The 27,749-nt window shown below is 42.8% G+C and overlaps 1 protein-coding gene across 3 annotated transcripts; it reads left to right on the forward strand.

Annotated features, from left to right (window-relative positions):
- Nucleotides 1–1,358: 1,358 nt before the first annotated feature.
- Nucleotides 1,359–27,723, forward strand: LOC148040829 (uncharacterized). Of its 3 annotated transcripts, none has more exons than XM_087667971.1 (12): nt 1,359–1,665; nt 2,140–2,758; nt 2,852–2,899; nt 2,985–3,038; nt 23,886–23,990; nt 24,093–24,296; nt 24,467–24,552; nt 24,641–26,463; nt 26,540–26,589; nt 26,691–27,112; nt 27,209–27,302; nt 27,383–27,723. In XM_087667971.1, the coding sequence occupies exons 2-10, from the start codon at nt 2,171–2,173 to the stop codon at nt 26,940–26,942; spliced, it is 3,210 nt and encodes a 1,069-aa protein (XP_087524097.1). In that variant the 5' UTR covers nt 1,359–1,665; nt 2,140–2,170; the 3' UTR covers nt 26,943–27,112; nt 27,209–27,302; nt 27,383–27,723. The 3 variants fall into 3 exon arrangements, with proteins under 3 accessions (XP_087524097.1, XP_087524043.1, XP_087524005.1); XM_087667917.1 differs by having other exon boundaries at nt 27,389–27,723; XM_087667879.1 differs by having other exon boundaries at nt 27,399–27,723.
- Nucleotides 27,724–27,749: the final 26 nt, after the last annotated feature.

Raw genomic sequence — 27,749 nt, forward strand, 5'->3', positions numbered from 1 at the left:
CAATGCTTATAGAAAGAGAGGGAAGGAGAGTAGCTAGATGCAAGATGTAGTCTGTAGTTGCTCTCTTACTTCCTATCTCTATGTAGCTCGATATACTTCTCCACGTGGATTGTCTTGGAGTCCCCTACCATTGGGAGGCATGAAGGCCATGCAACCCTATGCAAACATTATCCCTAAATAGAACTTAGCTCCAATGATTACTGTTTCACAACCTCTCTCTCTCTCTCTCTCTCTCTCTCTGTGATGTGTAGCAACTAGGATGTCAATTAGCATCGTCTTGAAGCCCCCTACATTTGGGAGGCATAAAGGCCATGTAACTTTAATCATTACCATCTCAAACCCCCCCTTCTCTCTCTCTCTGTCTCTTTCATATGTCGAGTGTTTTTATGTTTTCGCCCATTGGAAGCAATATTGATTTAGAAAATACATTCTTTGCGCATCCCACAATGTTGGGAGCATCATGAATTCATGGATCTTTCATGCTTGATTAGGGTGCATCAAATGCACGTTGATGTTATTGTGTACGATGGAGCTGAGATTCACACAACTTCTTCTAATTTAGGTGATTGGAACTACAATTTCTATTTCGTTTCAATTTCATCTTTGATACAAATCTCCATTGATAGGTGATTAACGTGTTCATTTCTAGTAAAAGGAAGTTTAGAGAGTGCAATCGTCACAACCATTCACGTAGAAAAAACATAGGAGCATTGCCACTACATAGTGTCATGGATGCTCTCTAACAAGGCCCCTTTGAGAAAAAGAAAACTATTTTGAATGGTTTTATAATTTTTGGTGTACTTTTAGGTTTCCTTCATTAGCTATTTTGTAGTCAACTACTTGTTGCTTTGGGCAAATGCACTTTCACCTTTTAATTGTTCTATCCATCTATGACATTGGTCACCGATGTGTACTTTGCCATGTGTTTTGAGAGCACATCTACAATTTATTGAGCATGCAGATAACTAATTGAAAGAAGTCATAGAGCTAGGTTGTGCGAATAGTAACTCATGTTGCTTTATTTGGAAAATTTAAATCTTGAAATTTATATATTTATGTGTGCAGTATGCTTATAAATAAAAATCTAATTTGTGAAAAAAATACGAAGCGCGTGAAGTGTAACCTTGCGAGCTTCGCAATGATGCCAACGCTGCAAAGCGCGATGGCGGGTGTAGCTGGCCATGCCAGGTAGTACATCATAATTTGCGAGTCCTTTTGGTAAATTCTAAAATTTGAAGTATTTTGAGAAATTTCACAGATTATCATGGTAGATTTTTGAAAAGGAAAATACCTAAAAAGACGTTGCCCACTGCCCAGCTAGAAGGACCATGGCGAATGGAGGCACCACCATTAACGAAGCTCCATCCATCCAGCCCATCTTCAGATCTTTTCGCCCTCTTCGATTTTTTTCGGGAACGCTTACTTCACGCCTGTCTCTTACATCAAGCTCTCTTGCAGCTCGTCGTCCGCCTAGGGTTTCATCCTCCACTTTTTGGCCCCGCTTTTCTGCCAGATCTCTGGATTCTTCTCCATCACTCCTCCATCGACATCAGGGCTTAAACCCTAGCACTTACTTCCCTCTTGCTCGCTCTCACACAACAGGCTTCTGTTGCAAGGTTACTGGCAGCTACTCAGGCTAAACTTCTCCGGCGACTGATTCGCGAGGTTTGTAGCAGCTGCACAGAGAGAGAGAGAGAGAGAGAGAGAGAGAGAGAGAGAGAGAGAGAGAGAGCCTGCACTGCAACAAGCCGCAGCTTGAATTCGACAAAAGACCATTACACCATAGCTTTGTGTAGTTAGGTTGCTCACGTATACCGTGCCAGGGCATCTTTTTCCCAAGCATAGTGCATTTTTTGCAGCTAAGCGGGAGCGTAACTTCATTTGGAGCGTTGTCTCATATCAATTGCCTCCTAACCTGGCTCTGTTCATCCATGCATGGCCGTAACAGTTATTTTGAACAACTCGTCTTTTTGAATGGTTTAGCTATCTCAATATGGATGCCTCTAAACTGAGAAAAACGTCGGCAGAACGAAAGCATTCAGAGCTTGGTCTAACATGTGATTGAGCTTGGTCTGAATTCACAGTTGTGGATTATTTAGTGGGTTAACCTTTCAGTCTTGTCTGCATTCATTGGTGCAGGAAGTCAAAGGCTGCCCATCATATACTTAGCATGGAATCTTCTACTGGCAAAACATTTGGTAGGAAGACGTATGAGACGCCCCTTAATTTGGGTCAGAAAACCAAAGAGAATTATGAATCTTGGGAGAATCTTTTCAGAAAAACGATGTCAAAGGAGCCTCTTTTCTCATTTACAAGGACAACTGAGAATCCTATCCATTGGATCCATTTGCTCGATCCTTTTGATCAACATGATGTTAGCAAGGGTTTGAGGACTGACACAGGCCAGAAGACTACTTCTAGCCTTGAAAATGCCTCCTCTTCTGGCATCAACAGTGAAACCATAAAAGTCAATGGAAAAGGTGGAAAGGGTTCTACAAAGGGTTCTCCGGCCTTTGGTGGAGAGAAAATACCCTTACTCAAATTGCCTGAAGCAGTAGTGGCTCTTGCTCAAGTAGCAGCCAAGGCCACAGGGGGTTCGCTGTTTGGAGGGTCAACAGATCTATCGGGCTGGCCATTGATTCCAGCTGCAAAAGTGCCGATGATGAAATGTGAGAAATGCTCCATGGAGTTCTGCTCGCCTTTGAACTACAAAAGGCATGTACGCATGGTCCATCGCCGTCCATCAAATGCTGAAAAGGTATTCTTGGGTGCCTGTTGCTGTTGTAATCTGCTTTTTCTAAACAGGCAGAGATAATCATTGAACATTTCATAACTCATCCATATGTGGCAGGATGACTTTAGTGCACAGAGGCAGCAGCTTGCAGTCTTTTGGGATAATGTAAGTGGGTGGATCTTGCTGGAACTTTTTCTTTTTGTGTGCTTTTCTTGCATGGTTGAGAGCTGTTTTGACTTCTGGTAAACAGCTAGCTCCTGAAGCCGCTCGGGACATTGTCAGGCAGAACAATCTGGTCTTGGAGGTATATGCTGTTCTTGTTTTGGTAACTTGATTTCATATTGGGCATTTGGTTACCATTTTCCATGTGAGCTCATTGACTTTATAAAATATGCTATATTCTTGTATTCTCATAGTGAGCTGTTTCTTATGTTAATTGCAAGCAACGTTGACATGTACTAAGCTTTCTTTAAGATGAATGACTCTATACTAAAAAGAGATTAAGCTAAGTGTAGTTGTATCTAAAAGACTTTAGGTAGAGCAAGTAGATGAAGATAGTACAATAATTGTATTCAAAAAGATAGGGAGCTAGTTGTAGTTGTGCTATAGAGGACTTTAAATATGGCAAGTCGATGGAAATAGCTACTATGTTTGTGCTTTGGAGCAGTTGAAAAGAGGGTAGCCTTTGAAGTGTGGTTTCATATACATTATGTCATGGTATATCACTTTCTTATATCCAATAGATGCAAGTTATGTGTGAGTCTATAGATAAGTCATTAATGAGACTTCTTGCTCAGAGTACAAGCAACTATGATGTATTTTTAAAAGCTTCTTATCATGTAGGGAATCAACTTAATACCAAATTTCATACTCGAGCTAACATTGATAGCCCATAATATTGATTGCCTAGTTTGTGTATGGATTAAATTATAGACAATGTGCTTGGCCTTTTGAAAGTTTGTTTAATTCACATAGACTTTTTGAATTGGAAATTTGGGTTTTTGACACACTTGCTTTTGCTCTTACATATATATGAGAGAGAGAGAGAGAGAGAGAGAGAGAGAGAGAGAGAGAGAGAGAGAGAGAGAGAGAGAGAGAGAGAGAGAGAGATTAATGTCATTTGGAGACCGAAATTGACCTATAGGGCAAATCAGATAGTTATGTTACATTCCAATTCGGCTATCAGGGCCATAAATTTGTCAGAAGTGGAGCAACGGTGGAAGCATAAATATGTGCTGAAATAAACTGCTGAAACACAAGTCAAAAAGAGAAAAGAAAAGAACACGATACAGATGAGAACTCAGATGTATGCACGGGAAATGGAATCCAAATATCTGAACACGAGACAGTCGCATACAACAGTGAGTCACTGGCTGCGTGAGCACTGGCACTGGCACTCGCTCTGGCTCCTCTCTCCACAGAGTCTGCAGATGGTGAAGATGATAATGATGACACTGATTGAGGAGGAGCACTGAGTATAAATAGGCTGAAAAAGTGGGCAGCAATAATGCTGGTCGGACAGCATTTAATGCTGGCCGACTGGTGCATAAAAATGCTCCACTGGCATGAAATGCCACACTAGAAAAATACCTAAAAATACCTAATAAAAATGCCAAGCCCAGATCAAGCTCAGACTTACACATGAGCTGACAAATACTCTGCTAACAAAATTCACATGAAATGAAAAAGGAAAAGAAAATTAGATAGAATAAACTCTAAGCTCTTAAGAAATCATAAGAGCTTTAATTACAACATTAGGTTCCATTACAGATATAGAGGGTAGCGAAATCCCATTGCAAGTTATATCTTCTTCTAGGAAACTGGGTTGTGGAACTCCTTGATTGTTTATCCTCCTCCATACATTGCCCATTCACAATTTTTGCATGCTCCTTTGGCTATAGCTATTTTTGTCGACTGATTTTTGAGCTGAAATGAGGTTAACTCAATCCTAAACCGGGCTAGGATAGGAAGAAACTTGTTTCAACTTTGGAGTCTTGGGAGAGACTACCAATCCTTATTTCTCTTCATAGTATCCTAAAGTGGTGTTTCGAGTAGCCTAAAACAGGAACACCGAAATGCTATTTTGGGTAGTACATCCTATGGGGAAATAGGTTAACTAGGGAGTTTTCATGCCTTTTCTTTCCGACTTCTTTGTGGAGTTAGCTTCGTTTCTTGCTTATCTCCTTCTCTTGCTTGCTCACAATTGACAAGCTCTCCTTACCCTCCTCCTCCTCCCTCTCTATCCTCCCTTCCTCCTCCTCCTTCCTTCTTTTTCTTCTTTTTTCTCTTCCTCCTCCTTCCTTCCATCCTTCTTTTTCGTCTTCTTCTTTTCTTCCTTCATTCCTTCCTTCTTAATACTTATAGTTCAGTCTTCATATGAATAGAGTCACGACTCATAATTCATAATGTTAGTCTTTAGATGATTCATGATCATGACCCATTATCCATCTTGTTGTTTTGAAAATTGAGTCCTAAGTTTTAACATCTTGTTGTTTTTAGTCTTAACTTGTAAGTCAATAATAGGTATATATGTATGATGTCTGATATAAGTTGTAACATGTTCAACTTCAAGCTTTATGAATTTGATGATGTGATATTAAGACTTGAAGTTTTGTGTTAATCTTCAGGAGATATTGTTCTAGGCATTGATACATCTGGATACCTATGAATTTATTTTAGGATAAAATCAAAACATCCTCGCCTTGTTTCCAAAGCTAGCTAAGACTTTGAAACACCAATTGTGTCATTTTTTTTCCCTTATTTCTCTCTTACTCTCAATCCTCTTGTTCTCCTTGATTATTGATATCACCTCTGTATAAACGTGTGTTGAATTAAATGAGTTCACTTTTTGTATTTGGTTGGCAGATTTTGCTTGCGGCAACTTTGTTATGGGCTTCTCCTTTGCTTTTGTTGTTCCTTCTTTATACCTTGCAATTGTTCTTGTGATTCTTTAATGTGTTTTTTCTTCTTGATCTTTTCTTACTTTATCGTTGCTAGCACTCCTTGAAAATTTTTAAACTCGTGTACATAAAAGTCTTCTAGCGATACTCCAATAATGTATAGTGATATTTTGTGGACTTAGTTATACCAATATGAATTACTCAATATTCTAGCATAGTTTTACACTAATGCAAACACAGGAAATAAAAGAAAACTATGGATATGAACTTATATTTTTGATATGCAATTGAATCTCTAAATATAGTGTGGTATACTTGTGAGAGTTCGCAACACAAGGGAACACAAAGATAGAGCCAAAGGAATAGAGAGAGTGTGCAAGAAAAGAAGAAATAAATCTGCACAAAACAATAAAAAAATGTTAAATATAAAAGGAGCATTGATCAATCCAAGTACACATCCCATGATGTTAGTGAAGGTTCTAGATCAGGTTGATGATGATGATAACATTGGAGATGGAGAAGACTAAAGTTGGAGTGTGTACTTGCCAAAGGAAAGATAGAAAAATGCCAAGGACCAGCTAGGTGGGGGCTATTTATAGCCAAACCCTTTGAAATCGGTCGGTTTGCATTTGAGGGCCAAAATATGGGTTGACTAGTGTTTAATATTGGTCACTGCATTAAATGCAATTGCAAATGATGACGTGGTAGGAAAAAAATCCCAGTAGGGATGGATAAAATTCAACAGGCGATGGCAAATTGATAAATGCAAAAACTGCCCAAAAAATGCACAGATATGCAATGAAATGGTTGCTCTAGAATGAGCTACCTCCTCTATTAAAACAAGTGACAGACATGTTAGAGCTCTTAAAGTCTTGGTCTAACTCAGATTGAGACTCATAGGTAGGTGTTGACAAGGCATGACAATAATGATTGCTAATATCCCCTCTTTGATCTTGGATGTGGTGGAAGGCCAAAGAAGAAAATAGATCTTGGAAAGCCCCCTCTCAAACACTAGAAGCTGGGAAAACCATAGCCGCATCATTGAGATCACTGGGAAAACCATAGCCGCATCATTGAGATCAACCCTCTTTGAAATATATGGGGGATATGAGGGAACTAGTGGAGGAGAGGGCGGGGGATGGAAAGGAACTTGTGAATGGATGGTACACACGTGGAAATGGATGTAGCAATAGACAACCGTTGTGGAGGATTTTGCAAAAGAGAAGGGGAATGGAGCTTGTAGAGCCCACTCTTTTGCCAACTTGTCACAATAATAGCTCCTATGGAGGAATCCTCGATACAAATGGCCTACTCGGTGAAGACAACCTAGTTACCAAGCGTAGAAAGGCCATAAACTGAGAGGAGTGGAAATCTCAAGTTTGGAACATAAAGGGCTTGTATAAGGGAGCCTGACACACAGTTGGGAAATAAAGGCAAAGTGCTAACACCACTAATACGCATCAAAACAATTGCACCAATAGTGATAACCCTCAGAAGGATGCAGATTCTACAACAAATCACTGCGTGGAGTCGCATGACTAGAAGCTCCACTTTCAACCAACCAAGGTCTCCTAGAAGATGAGGCAACCATTGAAGAAGGCTCCTCCAACTCAACAAGATGAAGGAACACAGACTCATGGGTAATCGTAAGAGTAGAGGTAGAAGGCTCGGATATTGTAATTCCATCCTTCTCTCCTTGATGAAGGTGTGGTTACTTTTTCCTTGGATGTGTCTCCTTCCCACAGTGTGGGCATTGAGGCTTCTCTGAGTCAGAGTTAAGCTTGAAGAACTCTCTTGTCATTTAGCCTTTGGCTTCCCTTTCTTCTCATTCTCCCCTCTTGAACTTGCAACAAAAGCATTGGTGGAGGTGGATCCACTAGCAACCTCTTTAGCATGCTCGTTATACTTCAAAACAAGTAGTGCAAGCACCTCCCATAGAAGTGTCTCATAGGTCTTTGATATAAGAAGGCTGGCGTAGAAGACATCAAACTAGGGAGATGGCAGTTGAGTTAAAAGAATTATGGCCATTGTGAAGGAAATTGCTAGGGTTTGCATGGAGGATACACAGAGTGTACGACGACGACAGAAACACAAAGAGACGGACACAGACACAGAGTGCAAAACTCAAACCCTATACACAAAACTCAAAAACTCAAATCCTAAACACAAAACTCAAAACTCAGACACAAAAACTCAAACACAAACAGAAGAAGGGAGAGAGAGAATACAACTCTGAAGTGAATGAATGCTGTAAATGAATGTAAGAGTGTACAGTTTGCTCAAGGGCATAGCAATGTTGGAGTGTGACGTCCATCGAAGACGGATCCCAAGTCTGTGACCACTAGTCGGAGTGTAGGAGTGCTGAATAGTGAATGGCAGCAGGCTGGTCACCAAAATGCAGCAGTCTAGAGGCTGGAAACTGGTAAACGCAGCAGTGTACCACCGATCGGAGGTTGGAAACTGTGCACAGTCTGCTGTAAACAGCAAGCTGAAATAGTGTCTAAGAGTGTCAGGGCTTGCAATGTTGAAAATGCAAGCTGGCTGACCTTGGAGATGATGGACAGCAGGCTGAACAGCAGTTTGGGACAGTCTGGAGCAGTCGCTAGCAGCTGAGAGCTGTCGCCTACAGCTATGGACAGGCTGAAGATAATGTGGCTGCAGTTGATGATGGCTGGACAGCAGATGGAGGCGGGCTGCAAGCTGGAAATTGGGCGCCAACAGCAGCACAGGGTGTGTGGGCTAGTGCAACCTGCAAACAAGGATGATGGCTGAATGGGGGCAACCTGTCTATATATGGATGTGGAAGGGCGCCCCAAAAATTAGGGTTTCCACTGAACTCTCTCGAACTGCTCCCCATTTTAGGGTTTCCACTGAACTCTCTCAAACTGTTTCCCATTTTAGGGTTTTACTCTAAAAGAGCATTTTTAGTGTGTTTTGGGGCTGTTTAAGAGGCTAATCAGCAAGTAATGCATATTTCAGCTCAATATTCCCCCTCAAGCCCAAAACTGAGCTGAAAGGTTAGGCCAGCCATTGTGATGTTTATGTACCCTAAGGCGTCCCATCCCAAAGCAGCCAAGGCATCGGACAAAGGGTGCACGTCGGCTGCCCTGTGGCCTACCAAGACTACAGAGGCGATGGTTATCTTATGGAGGAAATCTAAGTAGTCACCCCCCAGAGGGGACAGGGCATCGAACAAAGGGTGCACGTTGGCTGCCCAATGGCCTACCAAGCCCTACAAAAGTGGATGAAACTACATGGATTTTTTTTTTTTTTTGGAATAAGTGAAGTAATTTTGATGGGATGCGGCTGATTGAGTAAAAGTGACCTAGAAGATGGGAGTAGGAAGGGTACATCCAATACATCACAAAACAGTACAAGCTAACCCATCCACTCAGGGTGTCGATGACGAGGAAAAATAGGTGATGAGGTATCCATGTGACGAAGAAGGATGGTGGTGTGGGAACAACAACCGCCGGTGGAAACAACCTAGGATCCGCGCAAGTGGTGCTCTGCTCAATGAGATGCAAAGTATACTACATTTTGAAGAATGCTCATGCAGCAGGTGTCACTTGGATAGTGTTCCTCGTGGGGAAATTGTTCACTTGCCCAAGCACCCTAGTACAAGGATGATGTAATCATGCAATGCAAAGGGTAAGGTACAATAGGGGGAAGAAGCCGATGTCGAAGATAAAGTGCTGAAGCTTGTAGAATACCAAGAAGGGTAGGAACCTCCTCTCAACCTGGATGTAGATGCCGAAGAAGGAAGAAGAGCTTGATGTCGGTCCTCATATGGTGCCGAGAACCATAAGGAATGAAAGAAGATGAAGTGGATGAAGCACCCCGCTAGAAGAGCAAGGTAGAAGTCACCGCCATGATAGCATCGAGAGAGATGCTGCACGATCTGCCTCCGGAGGGGAAACCGCCATGCTGAAAGAAAAGTAAGCACTCCTAGGATGATGAAACCATGAAAGGAATGGTGCGCTTCCCCATGTCTTTAGCCCAGGTAGGACCAAAGCAATCTGCAAGTTAGTTCTACATTGAAAGACAAAACCTTGCAAAAGAGATGAGAATTTGCAAACACAGAGGTTAGTGGTGAGATGCTCCAAAGCAAAAGAGAACAGAAAGAAAATCTAACTCAAAATAAATGCAATGAATGTGTATATGTGTGAGTAAATGCAGTGGAAGAACAAAAAAATGGAAAAACTAAAGACAATGAATCCTATGGGCCCGACTCTAAGAGTGCGAAAAATGAATGCTAGATTGACCTAGGGTATCCGAAAGGACCTAGAGGCATGCAAGTTGAAGAAGGTGGCCACCATCACGTACATCGAGTAGCAAGGATTTGGCAAGGAAATGCCTGACGAGGTGGAGAGGAAGGTGATGATGATAGGTGTGATATAGAAGAGGGTGGGATGGGAGGGAAGTGAGAAGTGTGTGTGATATGCTCAAATGAAACAGAAGTAGATGTACTTGAATTTCGTCTGGTTCGTGAGCCCCCTCTATTGAAGTTCACATACGCAAAGCCATCTAGATCTTGCACCTCAAAAGAAGAAACAGGCGAGGGTTTTGATTCATGCAACACAAAAGAATTGTACAAACTTGACATTGGACTTGGCTGAGATGATAAAGATGGATCGCTAGACGTTCCGAATGCCATATGTCCTCCATGATCGAAGAGGTGGCCAGCCTCACCAACTGGTCCAGATGTGGTAGCAAAATTGGTAGGAGGGGTGTAAACATCACCATACTTGTTGCGATAGTACTCCTCAAAGTCCTCCTCTGACATGTTAGTGAAATCTGGTGAAGGTGGAGTGTCGTCCTTCTCATCGAGTCCATAATGCCGTCTCAGGGCCTCCAATGACGGAGAAGCCTGATAAGACATCATAGGAATTGGAGAAGAAGGTGTCTGGGATATTGTGATTCGGTTACGAGTCGTATTGTGTGCCTCACACAAAGACTAGCCCTCCACAATATCCACAGGATACTCTTTACAAGAGCATCGGCTCTGATACCATGTGAAGGAAACTGCTAGGGTTTGCTCCGAGGACACATAGAGTGTACGACCACGATAGACACACAAAGAGACCGACACAGACACAGAGGGCAAAACTCAAACCCTAAACGCAAAACTCAAAAACTCAAACCCAAAAACTCCACAAACAGAAGAAGGGAGAGAGAAAACACAACTCTGAAGGGAATGAATGCTGTAAATGAATGTAAGAGTGTATAGTGTGCTCAAGGGCATAGCAATGTCGGAGTGTGACGTCCACCAGAGACGGATCCCAAGTCTGTGACCACCAGTCAAAGTGTAGGAGTGCTGAATAGTGAATTGCAGCAAGCTAGTCACCAAAACGCAGCAGTCTGGAGGCTGGAAATTGTGCATAGTCTGCTGTAAACAGCAGGCTGAAACAGTGTCAGGACCTGCAATGCTGAAATGCAGGCTGGCTGACCACAGAGATGATGGACAGCAGGCTGGCTGACCACGGAGATGATGGACAGCAGGCTGGCTGACCATGGAGATGATGGACAGTTTGGGGCAGTCTCCAGCAGCTGAGAGCTATCGCCTACAGCAATGGACAGACTGAAGATAATGTGGCTGCAGTCGATGATGGCTGGACAGCAGATGGAGGCGGGCTGCAGGCTGGAAACTGGGCGCCAACAGCAGTAGAGGGTGTGTGGGCTGATGTAACCTGCAAACAAGGATGATGGCTGAATGGGGGCAGCCTGTCTATTTATGGATGTGGAAAGGTGCCCCAAAAATTAGGGTTTTCACTGAACTCTCTCGAACCGCTCCCCGTTTTAGGGTTTTACTCTGAAAAAGCATTTTTAGTGTGTTTTGGGGCTGTTTAAGAGGCTAATCAGCAAGTAATGCATATTTTAGCTCAATAGCCATGTCCTTTGAAGAGATCATCCTGCCAAGGGATGCAAACTCACCACCCTTCATATCCTCCAACTTGTTGATATGATCCCTTTAGCGAAGGAGAGTCATCAATTGTGAGTATCTATAATTTCTTTCCGAGATTAATCAAATGGGCAAATGTCTTTTGATGGTACAAAGAAGCAAGCTTTGTCCACATCTCCACTGGTTTTTGCAATGTGCGCACATGCACTAGGACAAAATCTTGTAAGCTCATAAAGAGGAAAGATCGAGCTTTAGAATTAAGCCGATCCCATAAGGTCGCGCGATCCATCGATGATCCAATGGTGGGGTTATCCATTGGATGGGGAATAGGGTGGGTAACAAACTCCCAAAGATCAAAGGTATCAAGGATATACCCCACCTTGTACGACCAAAGGTAGTAGTTTGAAACATCAAGTTGGTCTTCTGTGGGGGCAAAGAAGGGAGTATGGGCACCTATACAGGGGGTGCCATAGATGGCATTTTGAGGCCAGTAGAACATGCCTTTTGTGAAATATGGAGAGAACGTTGAGGAAAGGGATTTGGAACAAACGGGCTAGGTAACCTTTGGTCTTCATGATTTGTGCAATAGTCATTGTGATAATCTTGGTGCCATTTGGAGGAGTGATGGGAATGCTCCTCATTTGTATCATCAAAGCCGTGGCATTGATGATAAGACATCCTTGTTATCTTGCAAGAGAATCACCCACAGAAAAGTGTGTTTGTTCTAGACAGTTATGAAATAGGAGGAAACGGATACAGGAGCACAATGGAGTCGATGTAGAGGGTCCATAGAGAGAAAATGTATTGTTGTGTGCACATAAAATTTTGAATTTGCTGAAAACGATGATGCAAAAACTTATTGCTTGTTGATTTGGATAGTCGCATGTCCCATCAAAGTTTGCATTTTTGGATGTCGACAATAGCTGATAGCAAAGCGTTGGAAATAGGGAAGGAAATAGGGTGCTTGTAGAAAAACTATTTGCATGACAGCAAAACGTAGATGGGTGTGGTGTTTGGAGCAGTTTGGGATGGTCACATACACCTTGGAGTGGTCACCTCAACAGTAAAAGGGTTGCTATAGCTCCACAGACATTGTTCTCTTGTTTGGCGATGATACCATGTGAGTGCGCAACAGAAGGGAACATGAACATAGAGACAAAGGAAGAGAGAAATTGCAAGAAAAGAAGAAAGAATCTACATTGAACAAGGAACAAATGTTGAATACATAAGGACTAATCAGACCTTGTACACGGCCCACAGTGTCAATGAGCGCACTAGATCAGGTTGACGATGACGGCAACATCGAAAATGGAGTGGAAGATTGAAGTCAAGAGTGTGCACCTGCCAAAGGGAAGATAGAAGCATACTAAGGACCAGCCAAGTAGGGGCTATATATATCCAAACATCTAAAAATTTGGCCGATTTGCATTTGAGGGCCCTAAATAAAGGCCGACCAGCATTTAATGTTGGTTTGACTGCATTAAATGTAGTTGCAAATGCTGATGTTATAGGAAAAAATCCCAACAGGGTGTCAGAAGTGGTCCAGCAATGGAAGCGCAAACATAAGCTGTAATAAACTGTTGAAACACAAGACAAAAGAGAAAGGGAAAGAAAGAACACAATACAGATGAAACTTAGATGTATGCTCGAGAAATGGAATCCATATACCAAGACATGAGATAGTACAGAAGCAATGTGAGTCACCGGCCGTGGAGGCACTGACACATGCTCCCTCTCTCCAAGAATTGTCAGGTGATGAATGAATGTGGAGGAGGGAGCCTAAGAATATATAGGCCAAATAAATGCCAGAAATATGACCGATTGGCAAGCATTAAGTGCTGGCAGACTGGCTTCAAATAATGTCAAAACACAATAAATGTTGGCAAATAAAAGTCCTAAAATACCTATGTGCCAGCCTATTGTACCACATGTACAGACTCAACCATGAATTGACTAATCTGCTAACACCCTCTCTCAGATCATGGGTTATCTGATAATACAATATACAATGATAATGTCGCATCATAGTACATACATGTTCATCATAGTAGAACCATGGATACCCAAGCCACCCGCTCATGTGAGCTCCAGACAAAAGCCACCCGCTCTCTGTCACGTAACCGGCCCATTATGAACTTGGATGTCAATCCTAGCTCTAGGATTTATACTTGCTAGACTTCGGCCGATGCATCAGGGATGTTCCTCTCTGGATCCTGTGCATCTGTATAGAAATATAGATGAGGCACGATTGCCCCATCTCACCACCCTCTCACACTTCCTCTCTGGCACTGGAGAGTCGTGAGGGATGACTGCATCACCACGACTAGAAAGCAGCTGAGGAAGGGGCCACCAAGCCCTCCCCATGATGTGAAGAAGAGGATCCCTTCTGCTCCTTTGACTTCACCTTGGCTAGAGGATCTAAGGTGGAATCTGAGGTAGACGATGACTCATTAGAGGAGTCCACATTCCGCTTCATCTTCTGCTCCTCTTTCTTCTTGGAAGCTGCTAACTCTTTGCATTCCTTTCGTAAATGACCTTTCTTGCCACAATGGTAACACTGGGCCTTCGACTTCTTCGTCTTCGAACCCCTCTCTGAAGTTGCAAAAGCCTCACTGGAATCTTCATGTAGCATATCATAAGTGTGTCAAAAGATGACGTACCAGCGAGACAGTAGGGTTTGCGGGGAGGAACACAGAGTGAACTTGGCAAACATGGAGAGGAGAAGAGAAGAGAGAAGAAACTCTGATGAATGGAATGATGAAGATCCGAATCGTGGAGTGAATGTGATACAAGGGAACAAGGGTGCCGTAGCACAAGGAAGATAATGAAGACAGCCACGAACCACGAACCGCAATGTCATCCTGAAGGGGTGTGAGGGTAGTGGAGAGGTTGGAGAGAAGAGGTGATGGATTGAATCTCTCTTCTCCTCTCCATGTTTGCCGAGTTCACTCCGTGTTCCTCCCCGCAAACCCTACTGATCAGAGTTGGATCTGCTCAAACAGTGGCAAAGATCCTCCACTCCAATGACGGCAAAGACCCGTGGTGGCATTCACTTCTCTTCTTCTTCCACTGCATCAACAGCTCGTCTTTGCATATTTCAGGAGTTTCAGCTTGCTGTCCACACCCCGTTCGCGGAGGACATCTCAGCTGGAGCTGTCCTCTTCTCTTCTCTTCTCGCAAACCCTACTATCTCGCTGGTATGTCATCTTTTGATATGGTATCAGAGTTGGATCTGCTCAAACGGCGGCAAAGATCCTCCTCTCCAATGACGGCAAAGACCGGTGGCGGGTTCGGTATCCACTTCTCTTCTTCTTACGCTGCATCAACATCTCGTTTTTGCATATTTCGAGAGTTTCAGTTTGCTGCCTACACCCCGCTCGCGGAGGACATCTCGAAGCTGTCCATTGCTGTCTCCATCATTTGGCGCTTGATTTCCAGCCCTCTTCACGCAGTTTGGAGCTGATTCTAGCCAGGCGACTGTTGTTCTTGTGCAGACGTGTTGCTGTATAGCGTGCCACGTCATCACAGTCTTGTTGCTTGCGTTTTTAGTCTTTCTCTCTCTTGCAGGCTGTCCTGCTTGCGTTTTTAGTATTTTTCTCTCTTGCTGCTTGCGTTTTTAGTCTTTCTCTCTCTTGTAGGCTGTCCTGCTTACATTTTCAGTCTTTCTCTCACCTGTTGCTTGTGTTTTTAGTCTTTCTCTCTCCTCACCTGCGTTTTTCTACTGGTTGCAATCTCTCACTGCTAGTCGCATTCTCCTCCCATTGGCAGTCCACATCCAGCCCTTCCACTGCCCTCCTACCCCTTGAGGCGGACATTGCGGTTCATGCTTCACACTGCCCTCACACCCCTTGAGGCGGACATTGCAGTTCGTGGTTCATGGTGGCTGACCTCTCCCTTCTTCAACAAGGCACAAGGGTATCCATGGCTTTTTTACCAATAGATGATCGGACTACTGGATACTCTTACTGTGGCATCACCGGACACACCACTGATGCTTGTCGACTTCGACCTTTGCTCCCCACCCCCTTGGAGTATATGCGTCTTCCACCTGGCACTCCTTGTGCCACCTCTCCTTTTTGGGCCACAGAGATTGTTCTGCATCGACTATCAGAGTGCTATGCTCAAGGCAATAAGACACATCCGATGTGCACTAAGTCCTTTCAAGCACATGGAGGATCGATTGGCGCTACGACCTCTTGGAGATCGTCGCAATGCCAGTGGCAAACTTTTCTCATCTATTTTCAGGTATAGTGGCTACCAGGACTCGCGGTTTTGTAGTCCACTCCATCGAGAGACAGTGATTGTTTGATACCGTCTCCTCGTCAGTTTGCTCCTTCTAGAGATAGTGGTTGCTCGACTCCTTCCTCTTCTTCGGCTATCCAGTCTACTCCACTGAGAGACAGGGACTTGTTGCCCACCTCTTGCTCATTCTGAGCCCCACCCTTTCCCACCCTCGATTACTCAGGTTCGAGAGGCTACCTCTAGGAGCTTTTGACATCCCAGATATCTTCTTCAGCAAGACCGGTGACACTTCCTTCATCATCAGACATTTCGAAGTCCGTGATCCATGAGTTTTTGGATTCCCTATCTAATTCAGAGGGGGATTCAGAGGGGGATGTTATTTCTTTGCCCTTAGAGGGGGCATCTACTTCTTCTTTGACTTTAGCGGGGGCCCCTCCACCTCCCACCTCAGAGGGGAAACCTACTCCACATGAAGTTCTTCACCAATCCTCTACTTTCTTGGGGTGGTTATTTTCGACTAGTCATCTCTTCTATTGATACCCGGGATCTTCAGGTACCACCTAGATTGGGTCCTCAGAGGTTCAGCTGCGACTTGGTGACGAGGCCTTCGTATTCCTTTCAGCATGGATATACGGAGCTAGTGGCTTCTCTCCCGAGGTTGTGTTTCGGGTTCTCTAGTTTACTCTTGTTTACTGGTCTTTATTGCAGGTTTTCTTTCCGGTGGAAATCTTGGATCTTCGGGATCCTCTACATCTTCTTTCTCCTCTTCTTCTTGCCTTCGTCCCTTGGTCAGCATGGAGCCACCTCCCGAGATCGAGTATGGGCATATCCTTATGGTTCTCGGCACCACACAAAGTCCGATATTCCTCCTTGTCACAACTCTATAGAAACAGAATTTGTATCCTTTTTCATTAAATTGTCTATATAATGACTTATTAAATTTATTTCCTTTGCACTAATTAGATATAAAGAAAAGTGCATTGGAGCTGGCCACTGATGAGTGGTCATAGGTTATGGTAGACCCACGCGGTGGGTTAGAGAAAAGATAGTTCACACTTCCATCTATATGGCCCGATCGGGTGCCTGTGACCAGAACTCACGCATATCAGGGTTAGACTCGCACACAGAAAAGATTGATGCCTTGAAGTGTGGGCTAGATCCACCAGAACAGACAGTTACAATCAACAAGATGGCATGATCATGAAATGCTTGTATAATGTGCATGTGTGGGCTGAAAGCTTGAAATGCACATTTCTTTGCATAGAAAAGTCACATGAAGATTCTGATACCGTTTTTGCGATGTACACGGAAAAAGCTTTCATATGACATCCATATTGGGGGGGTTCCTAAATTTTAGGAGGTCCCTAAATTTTAGGAGCCTTGAATTAGCCTAAAAATGCTAGTCCTAAAAAATAGGGATGTCATTCTAAAAATAGTAAGTTTTGTACTCCGACTGTGCTTATTAAATTTGGTTGTTTCTATTCTTGAGAATATTCAGCCCAAAAAGGAAGGCCATAGAGAAGAGACAAGTGTCAAGACACTTGTCACACAAGTTTCCAAGTGTCCCACCACTTGTCACATCTCATGACATGTGGTTGGACACTTGTCTTGTGCTACTCCACTTTCCCCTTATGTACTAGCTCTTCCCTCTCCTATAAATAAGAGCTCGTTTTTCTTCATTCAGCATCATTTTTCTTTGCTGTAAACTCATGTACAGCACCCACAGATAGCCAAAAACTGGCCCCATCCATCCCCATCATCATCCCCCACTTCTCCATTATCAAATTCCTCCATATTCCCTCTTCTATCACTGCTGTTTTACAGGACAACAAGCCTGTAAATTCATTACAGCACCTCCTTCTCAAGCTCTTTCTTTCATTTTAGAAACAAGAAGCAAGCCCTCTCCATGTACTACTGTTCAACGATGGAGAAAGGCTGATTTCCCCTCTTTCTTCTCTCATACTGTAAAGAAATCAGATCTTATCATTGCATAATAGATAATGCATGTGTGTTTGTGCATCTTTGCATGATCTTGTGAGAGTGAGAATTACTTCTCCTCACTCTTAGGTTGATTGTAACTGAGCCCTTTCCTAAAGGACTTGGGTTGAGCAGAAATACATTCCTTCGGGGGGGAGGGGGTTACCCATCTTCAACCCTCAATCTTGTCTCCATTACTTTTACATTTTCATGGCTGTAATTTTGTGAGTAATTTTCATTTTCAGCTTTGAGTGTTCATTCTCTTTTATATTAAATCTTGAAATCAAGCGAATATCATAATTGTTAAGCATACTACGCTGTTCGGGGCGTTTACACTCCTCTGCATTGCATGATTTTCTCATCTATGTGCTAGGACGCTTGGGCAAGTGAACAATTTCCACACGAGGGACATTGTCCAAGTGGCACCTGTTGCATGAGCATTCTTCAGCATGTAGCATTGCCTCTCCACCTCACTCTTCTCTTGTTCCCCTTTTTGGGCTTGAGAAGGGGTGTTGAGAAACCCTTCACCCTTCACTCGCAGTTTGCGTTTTTTGCGTTTTTGCGTTTGGCGTTTAGGGTTTGCGTTTATGGTTTACAGTCCCAAAAAGGAGTGCCATCCTAGACTAACTGTGTCTATTTATAGGCCACTGTCTTATTCATTCCTCACGGTTGATTCATTCGGTCCGTCACCTCTTCTCTCTAGCCTCTTCACTACCCTCACACCCCTTTAGGAGGACATTGCAGTTCGTGGTTTGTGGCTGTCTTCATTATCTTCCTTGTGCTACGGCACCCTTGTTTCCTTGTATCACATTCACTCCATGATTCGGAACTTCATCATTCCATTCATCAGAGTTTCTTCTCTCTTCTCTTCTCTTCTCCATGTTTGCCGAGTTCACTCTGTGTTCCTCCCTGCAAACCCTACTATCTCGTTGGTATGTCATCTTTTGACCCAGTGGATGTGCACGAAGGAGCCATTTGTAGAGGATTTAGAAAAGAAGTAGAGAAAAAAAGGTATTTGGAGAGGGAACACTATCATCAGATTGTGACAACTATTACCTTTTTGTTGATTTTTTTATTTCATATTTTATTTGGTTTTTCTTTTTGGAAGGATTCCTCTTGAAATCTAAACGCCTAAGTTGCATGGCCAGTATGTGAAACGGACAGGAATGTCTAGTGAGTCAAGACTGGACAGTTAAGGTCCAGTACGAGTCTAGAAGAGACTGATGGCACTGTAGATTGACAAGCCTGGAAGAGACTTGTGAAAGTGTATATGGACAAGTGTGTTGAAAAACTAGCCTGGAAGAGACTAGTTCAAAGTGAAGATGGACAAATCTGCAAGAGATTAGTCCATGTGGGGTCATCAGTGGAAATTCACTTTCAGTTGAGCTACATTGCAAATCTGGATGTAGCCATAGTCTGCAAAGATTATCAGAAGACTAGTGGGATGCAATGGAAGCAACTCCTAAAATTTAGGGAGTTACTATTTTTGGACCCCAGAATCTGTTCGCGTCATTATCTTCGTTTTTGCACGAGGATTAATTCTCTGGTCTGTGCCAAGGTCAAATTTTGCATCGATCATGGAGAATTTTAGACCGAAAGGTTTAAACAGGAAAATTGTTACATGTATGCCATGTGTCACAATTTGGGCATAAATTCCCAAAAGAGAGAGAGAGGGCAACACAAAAACGAGTTTCAATGCATGAGGGGCAGATTGGGGGCTCATTTTTGTGAAAGGGGCTCATTTTGAGAGGGATTGCTGCAGATGGAGAGCTCTTGAGAGCTGGTTTTCCTTGTCAATTATGCACAGAGGGCTGAGCTTGCTTCCTACTCTCTCTTTCTCTCCCTGACAGTATGGTTATGTTGTAGAATCAAGGGCCTTTCTACTGATTCAAGTACAGCTGTGTGGAATATGCTGTTTGCATGAGGCAAGAGCCTCCTTTCTTCAGGAACAGGAGCAGTTGTTTGCAGTTCCCAGCAAGGACAGGTGAGGGTGGTAACCTCACCAAGCAAGTGTTTGAAACAGCACTAAATCAGTACAGATTTTGGACTGTTCAGAAGTTAATTCAGAGCCCAAATGATGCCAGAATCAAGGGGCACTTGGCCCAGATGATGCCGAACAGTGCAGGGAACAGTATGAGCTGAAAACAGGTTTCAGAACAGGTCTGAACCAGTAATTACAGTGGGCTGAACAGTATGAGCTGAAAACAGGATGCAGAACAGGTCTGAACCAGTAATTACAGTGGGCTGAGATGGTCAATTCTGCACTCCAACCAGAAGATTCAGACTTGGGCAGAGTTTCCCCTCCTAGTCGGTGTGTTTTTAGTCAGTAATTGTACTGTTATGCTGCCAAATTTCACCCTGAATAGGTGAAAGACAGCCCATTGTACTCTCTCTCTTTTTAAAAATAAAGAAATACCGCAAGGGGCACCTAACTTAGGGGCTAACTGGGTGTGTGTGTTGCAACAGGAGCATTTTAGCTTCCTGTATTTCTCCTTGATTCTGTGTCTTTAAGTTCAGGTAAAGTGGACGACTGTAAATTGGGCGAAAGCATTTATATATTTTGGTTGTACACTACCGCCCTTTTCAGTGAACAGGCCGGTTACAAACACAACCAAAACACAAGCACAGATTGCATAAAGCAAGAGTTCACATACAATATAACCCAAAATCTGACCAAAATAAGACAAAAGCTGCTGTAAAAAGTTAAGAAATCAATCAAAAACTGCCAAAAACAGCAAAAACAGCCTGATAATGCAAGCGCCCAGTTAAGAGGAGATGTTGAGGCACCGAAATGCAGGCTGAAGCAGATGCATAGGTTGTACGGATGCTGATGTCAGCAAAAAACACATGCAAAACAGGTTGCTTGGTTGGAGCAGCAGCCGCCTGATCAGCAAGGGTGAAAACAGTCCTGAAATCAGCAAGAAAACGCAGCAGGAACACAAATCCTGAAATCTGATACCATGTCAGAAGTGGTGCAATGGAAACGTAAACATAAGCTGTAATAAATTGTTGAAACACAAGACAAAAGAGAAAGGGAAAGAAAAAACACAATACAGAGTAATGGAATTCATATACCAAGACATGAGACAATACAGAAGCAATGTGAGTCATCTGCTGTGGAGGCATTGACACATGCTCCTCTCCAAGAAGTGTTAGGTGATGAATGAATGTGGAGGAAGGAGCCTGAGAATATGTAGGCCAAATAAATGCCAAAAATATGACTGGTCGGCCAGCATTAAATGGTGGCAGACTGGCTGCAAATAATGTCAAAACACAATAAATGCTGGCAAATAAAATGCCTAAAATATCTCTATGCCTAGCTTGGTGTACCACATATACAGACTCAACCATGAACTGACTAATCTGCTAACACAAGGATGGATAAAATTCAATAGGTAATGGCAGATTGGTAAGTGCAAAAACTACGTGGGAAATGCACACAGAAGCTCGATTGAAGGAGAAAACGCACAGATAGGCAATGAAATGGCTGCTTTAGAATGAGTACCTCCTCCGTTAAAACAAGTGACAGACATGTCAAAGCTCCTAAAGTCCTTGTTTGACTTAAACTAAGGCTCACAAGGAGGAGATGACAAGGCACGATATTCATGATTGCTAACAATATTGACAAGGTATCGCACATCAAAATGTCTTAGAAGCTTAGTCAAATCTTTTGGTATTACTAGATTACTTAGCTCGATCACCAAAATCAAGATTCTATGGACCAAGAGCCATCAAACAACAATGCCATTGTGGTAGGAATTGCGAAAAAAGTATAATCTTTAAAATGGTTAAGTATATGGGAAGAGTTTTCAATAGTGTTGGAGTCTTTTGCCTGTCATACTTGGATATTTGATATGCTAGACAAACCTCAATGAAGTTGTGTGTATCTCTTTGTAATGTTAGCCAGCAAAAGAAGTGCTCAATTGCACTTAAGGTGGCTGCCCCTTCTCATTATGTCTTGCATAAGGAGGTTCATGGCTTTTGAGTTTTGAAATACTTCAAGCTTTGATGTTTAGTCTTTATGAAGAATTCGTTGCCTAAAAATGAACCATTGCGCAATAGCTTTTTTGGTAAATGTCAAACTTTTTCTCTACATCATTTAGATGACGACTTTTGAAGGCTATGACATGGCCTTCTTAATGGAGCATTGCATGCATCCATTTCCACCACAATTGGTTTTACCAAACTTGGAACAATGAGAATATGTACAAAAGCGAGGGCTGTTTTCAAATATATAAAGGTGCACACGCCAGTGAGCAGCAGTCATGACATGAGTATTAGGTGATAGGGCGAATTTGAATGGATCCCGAAATGCAGTGGCAGCAAACTAAAGGTGTCTGAAGATGTTTGAGTGATGGAGTTAGCAATGTAGGCAGCTGTCCAGGTTGAAAACATAGATGTCACCTGGGTGTGGGTGATGTTATCAGCAACCTGATGACCTCCAAATATCGAACGATCACTAGGGTGGCATGTTCAGGTAAGAATCACAGGTACATCAACTTAATGACAACCGCTAGTAGATAAACACAGAGTTGACGTGGAAGGTGGCAGTTGAAGGAGATGTGAAGGATGCTTGGTCTGCTTGGACTGCAGTAAACATAGTTGTAGAGACTATTGGAACAATCTGGGTAGCAACAGTTGGCAAAAGGCTATGCAAAGTAGTAAAGGTGATACTGATGTCAAAGGGGCTCTCCAAAGCAGGTTGCCAGGCTGAGAAGGCCACATGACAGCATGGGTAGCTCTGGGGAAGGCTCCATGAACTAAGATATCCTTTGAGAAGGTGTGTGGATAGTGGAAGTTGAAAGTGCTGCAGGTAGTTGGATGGAATGTGGGGGGATTGAGGATGCACAAACACAAGACTCCTATTCATAGAATATCATGGGTGCATTTGTCCTAACGTAAAAACTAATCCTTTTTCCGGTGATTTTGCATCAATTGCTTTTGAGGCTGTTTTAAGGAGACTAAATCAAAGGTTACTGCATCGCAATTATGATTGAGCACAAACCCTAATATGAGTGGCTCTAACACGTTCATCATTCACTCTTTGAGTTCTCGTGTTTTTATGTCATTGCTCTTTATGTCGCGTTTTCTTGCTTTCATTGATTTGTGTTTCTTACAGTTGTTGGTTGGCCTGTTGATGCTGTCATGTGTTTAGTTGATGACATCTTTTAAAGTACCGAGAAAAGCATTGTTCTCATTTCTCTGTCTTTATGATTCAAGTGTTTCTTTCTACTCTTTATCTTTGAGATTGATGTGCTTCTCTTTGCACATCTTGATGTGGTGGACCGTGGATTGGGTGGTAATGCACATGAAGCTGATGAGATCGTATGGTGTTACTTGGTATCACTGTAGAAGACATCCAAGGTGCAAAATGATCCTTTGTTGCATTGTATGTGCTCAACTTGTACCACTTGTGTGGGAGAAATGAGACTTGAGCCCATTCCATGTGCCATGTTGTCCTGTTTGGTTATATCTCATTGATCACTGCTAGTTGATCCCTTAACCCGTCTCATTGTATCGCTTCTTGGGTATCTTGTGTTTTTTGATTATTATGTTGTGGTGTTGTTGTATTTCTGTTATTTCGTGCTATTCTGACAGGGCCTTGTGTAGGCTTTGATGTTTAGCTCAAAAACTCTTCTAGGGATTCCAAGCTGTTGATCACACTATCCCTGGTCAGTTTCTGGTTAGTGTGCAATAGATACCTCTGTTTTTTCCTATGCAGGAACTTGTTAACGAGTCAAGAGTCAAGGTCACTGCTGGCATCTTCTGAGCCTACTTAATGTTCTGGATGTCTCCAGTGGAAAAACATTTCCAGTATGCGGACTTAGAACTTTAGAAAGCTGGGAAGTATTTGCTTTTATAGAAACTTGAAAGCATGTAAGCGCAGAAAATGTCACCTCCAAATGGACTCAGAACTTTACAAGAATGGACAATTTTCCAGAAGTTTGCCAGGATGCCTCTGAAACAACTATTTGGTGCTTAATTGTAGTTGTAAAATTGTCTTGATCTGGTTTGCTTTATAATTTTGTTTCAGCAGGAAGATCTTGTACATGCTGTCACAATATAGTCTCCTCTATTGGTAAAATGTCCATAGTGGTCTCTTAACAACTGTTTGAAAAATGCTTATCAGGACTTGAATGGGGAATCTCTTGTGAAGGCTCTCACTAGTCTACTTCAGCAACCGAGTCTTTTCTCTCTGCCTCTTCCATATGCCAAGGCTGGTGCATCACTCCTGGTGAGACAAAGTACTTATTTGACTTCTGTGATGGCGGGAGTCATTGTTCAATCTTTATCTCTGCCTTATCATCATGAAGTTACTGAGTTGATCTTTATGCAGGAACTTGTTCAAAACAAGTCAACAAGATCACTGCCGGCATCTTCTGACCTACTCAATGTTCTGGATGACTCCAGCGAAAAAACATTTCCATCTTTCGCATGTGGGTCAATGCATCGATATGTCTTTGACAATGAAGCAAGAAAAGTAGGTCTAGAAATTAAGAATCTTGTAGGAGCCCTCGGATTTCTTGTGGAGAGGAACCTGGTATGTTGTCAAACAATTGGTCTTTTTGATGATGATGTGTGTGTGTGTGTGTGCCCTGTCTAAAGGTGCTGTTTCATGTGGTCAAAAATCATGTGGTCAAAAATTTTATTTGGTGTCTATAAATCAACGCACCAGCACTGGAATTTATACTAACAACTGACGGTGAGTAGGTGAAAGCGTGGATCAATAATAAAGATGCCGAAGCACTACGATGCCAGATTGCCCTTGTAGAGGAGGAAGAGGCATCACAAAGAAAGTGAGCTTACCGAATATATTCTTTGCACTAATAAACTGAAGGGCTTTGATCATAAGTCACCGCTAAGATGCTCCTGTTTTTTTGATAGGCGGGCTGAGATTCAAGAAAAGAAACGTCTAAAGAAGGCACGGCAAAAGGAAAGTAGAGACAAGGAAAGAAAGCCTGGTACAAGTTTGCAGCAGGCAGTTGATACAATGGATGATGGCTCACCTTTCAGCAGTGAGGAGGGAGATGAGTACCTTGTTGAGAAGCAATCAGAGCATCCAGCAACTCTGGCCACTCAAACAGATACTAAATTTGATGCCTCTTATCTTGACAATCATTCAAGACCTTCATCCACCACTTCTGAGAATATGTTTCTCAAGCTGGCAGAGGATGCTAGTGACACAGATGATAGATTAGCTATATCTGACAATGCTGCAAATTCCGAAGTTGATGATTCACGAGATTTTCAGGGAAATGAATCTCAACACAGAGAGGATTTTCCTATCAGTAGCGACGAGGCATTCTTACCATTGAATAGTGGTTCTGCAGAAGGTTCCCAGCTTGAATCAGATCAGAAAGCTACCTGTTCTGGCTCATCAAAAGCTTGTTTCCGGGAGGGCTATGCTTCTGATCGCAAATTCAGGCATACTTGGAGAGAGAGGAAATGGTCTGGAACTAATGGTTTCAGGAGCTTTCAAAAACAGGTTGAGTGGGGGTCTTATTCACCTACTTCTGAGGGGACTGTAAATCCTTCTACCAGGTATGGGAAAAGTTTTCAGGAAATTCCTGTATCCTTGGCTTCCCGGTCTGAGTATTCTGCTGATAGATCATATGTATCTAAAAGACAGTACTATAATAATGCTGGTTCTGGGCATGCTGTGTGGGCTAGAAAAGTGCAGAGTGGCACAACTGCAATTAATGATGTTCTGGATCTGCAGACCTCTTTGGACAGTGTGTCGTCAGAAGATTTTACAACCTCCAGTAAAATCTCTGAAGTTGTGGGGCATTCCATGCCTGTTGCCACAATTGGCACCAACTGTGCAGTTAGTCAATCGTGCAGTTCCTTGATAAGTTTGGAGTCCAGTAGCACTTCAGATGGAGGTGATTTGGATTCCATTATTGTTTCTTCTGATGTGGCTCAGAATCACGGTCTAGCAGAATCCTGCGAAGTGGATAAAGAGATGAAGGGTGGTACTGTCCATATTGAACCTGAAAGTGATGCAGCTTGTGATACTCTTGTCATTGGTTCTTTGAGTGTGCCACTGGGAGTTTCATTTGTTGAGCCACTTGTCGGCTTGCCAGAGATCACAGTTGCAACTTCTGACAAGAGGCGCAGAACTGAATTGGAAGAAACACAAAAGAGTGGTGTTGAGGCACTTGGAGCACTACATGAAAATAGTGTAAGCCAGTGTGGGTCTTGCAAGGATGTTGCAAAGGACAACAAATCCTTGAAATCTTGGCTTTATGTCGATCCTGAGTGTAAAGAGAATCATGGCAACAATGCTATTGTTCATGAAAGACCTTCCAAGATAGCAAGGCCAAGTGGGTATGGAAAATATGGCAGGTTGAAGGTATGGCGGCCCATATGTGCTGCCTCACTAGGGGCCTCAACCAGGGAGCCTTTGACAGCTGAAACTCCTGGAAGTAATGACTACACTAAAGATGGTAAATCAAATGATTCCTCTGGTGATGCACACTCAAAAACTTGTGACACTGATGGTGGGTTTTTGAGTGGGAAATTGGACAGTTGTGACATTGAAGTAAGTCAAGATGTCGAAGCATGTGATCAGATGCTTGCCATGTCTGTGGCTGAGCAAGACAACAAATTGACCCAGGGAGATGCAGTTGAGAATACGTTGGTTGACGAATGTGATCATCAATCCAAGCTCTGGTCAACTGATTTTATCGCTCATTTTCTCTCCGAGAGTGAGTGCTTCTTGTAGTTTTTAGCTATCTATTGTTGATGATTTGGTTTGTATTAACATTTTCCTGTATTGAATAGGGTGGGCTGATGCTGTCAACTCAACTGATTCTGATATACATCATGAAGAGGTAATATTCAAATGCCCAGTTCCTTTTTGCAGATTCGGTTTTTCATCTTTTCTCAGAGTTATTTATGATATTGCTTGCTGAGCTTGATCTTTTGTTTTCAGAAAGAGCTCCTCAATGAAAGAGTTGAGGACATGGGCAACCTAGCAGTGGAGAGCAGAATTATACACAAGCATTGGTATTCAGGGACTGGCATTCGTGCTACCTATGGGAAAAATGGGAAGGTGGCATTAAATGGTTCAAGATATAATTTTTCAAGACCTGGACTCAGTGTACCTGTGAGGTTCAAGCCAAGAGAGAGCTTGCATTGGACTTCAAAAGCTGGAAATGGTGGTTATAAATATGTTCCAAAGTGAGATGTGTTATTCCAGGGTGGCCATGTGAAGGTCCAAATGAGTTCACTCTTTGAGTAGCCTTATGTTGGTTGGCATTATACTGACAGGAGGCAGTCTACACTTGGTCTCTGGCAGGCAGCATTTTCGCACTGACTGAACCACTTTTGGCTAGGATGGATTCTCATGATCATGTAAGAACAACTTTAGTGATGAATTTTTACATGGTGGTGTTTATTGTCTGTGTAAACAGTTGTAGCACTGAGGGCTCTAATTGTTTGTGTCATCAGGCCTACCAGGACTTGGTGTTTGCTACTCTGCAAGCATTTCACTCACATTTGAGAGTGGACTGGTTGGCTCTGTTCGGAAAGTTTTCAGGGTCTGGTGAGTCTCTTTGTTTTTGGGGATTTTTAGTTCCAGTGTTATTCCACATATCGAGATATTTGAGTTACTGGAACTGATAGTGGCAGGTTGTCCTAGGTCTTGGGTGCATGTCAGGGCATGAAGGCTTGTGGGCGTGGACATCATTGATCCATTTCTTTGAGGCCTTCCCCAAGTACTGTTAAGATGTCAGTGTGACTGCCTGTTGACACCCATGGATACATATAACAAGCAAGATGTGTAGAGCTGGTTAAAATGAAGCCCACCCTCCTGGCATATATATTGGCCAATATGGCACAACTCAGTTGGTTCTTTCTGCTGGTTACCTTTGATCCCTTTCAGAGATTCCCAATTTGTTTACACACTGTTGCTTATTCAATTGAAGCATTTCAATATCGGGTGAGGTCATGTTGAAAGTTGAAAACCTATCTTTGTGTTTTAGATTTGTGT

This window comes from Lygodium microphyllum, chromosome 1 (genome assembly GCF_053477565.2).
Source record: "Lygodium microphyllum isolate KBCC chromosome 1, Lygodium_microphyllum_v1.1.10, whole genome shotgun sequence".
NCBI classification, from domain to species: domain Eukaryota; kingdom Viridiplantae; phylum Streptophyta; class Polypodiopsida; order Schizaeales; family Lygodiaceae; genus Lygodium; species Lygodium microphyllum.

Excerpts from the sequence above, each read along its gene's own strand:
- LOC148040829 (XM_087667971.1), top strand. The coding sequence starts at position 2,171 with ATGGAATCTTCTACTGGCAAAACATTTGGTAGGAAGACGTATGAGACG. Across the intron at positions 2,900-2,984 it reads TTGCAGTCTTTTGGGATAAT|CTAGCTCCTGAAGCCGCTCG; the intron begins GTAAGTGGGTGG and ends TCTGGTAAACAG. Across the intron at positions 3,039-23,885 it reads AGAACAATCTGGTCTTGGAG|GACTTGAATGGGGAATCTCT; the intron begins GTATATGCTGTT and ends AATGCTTATCAG.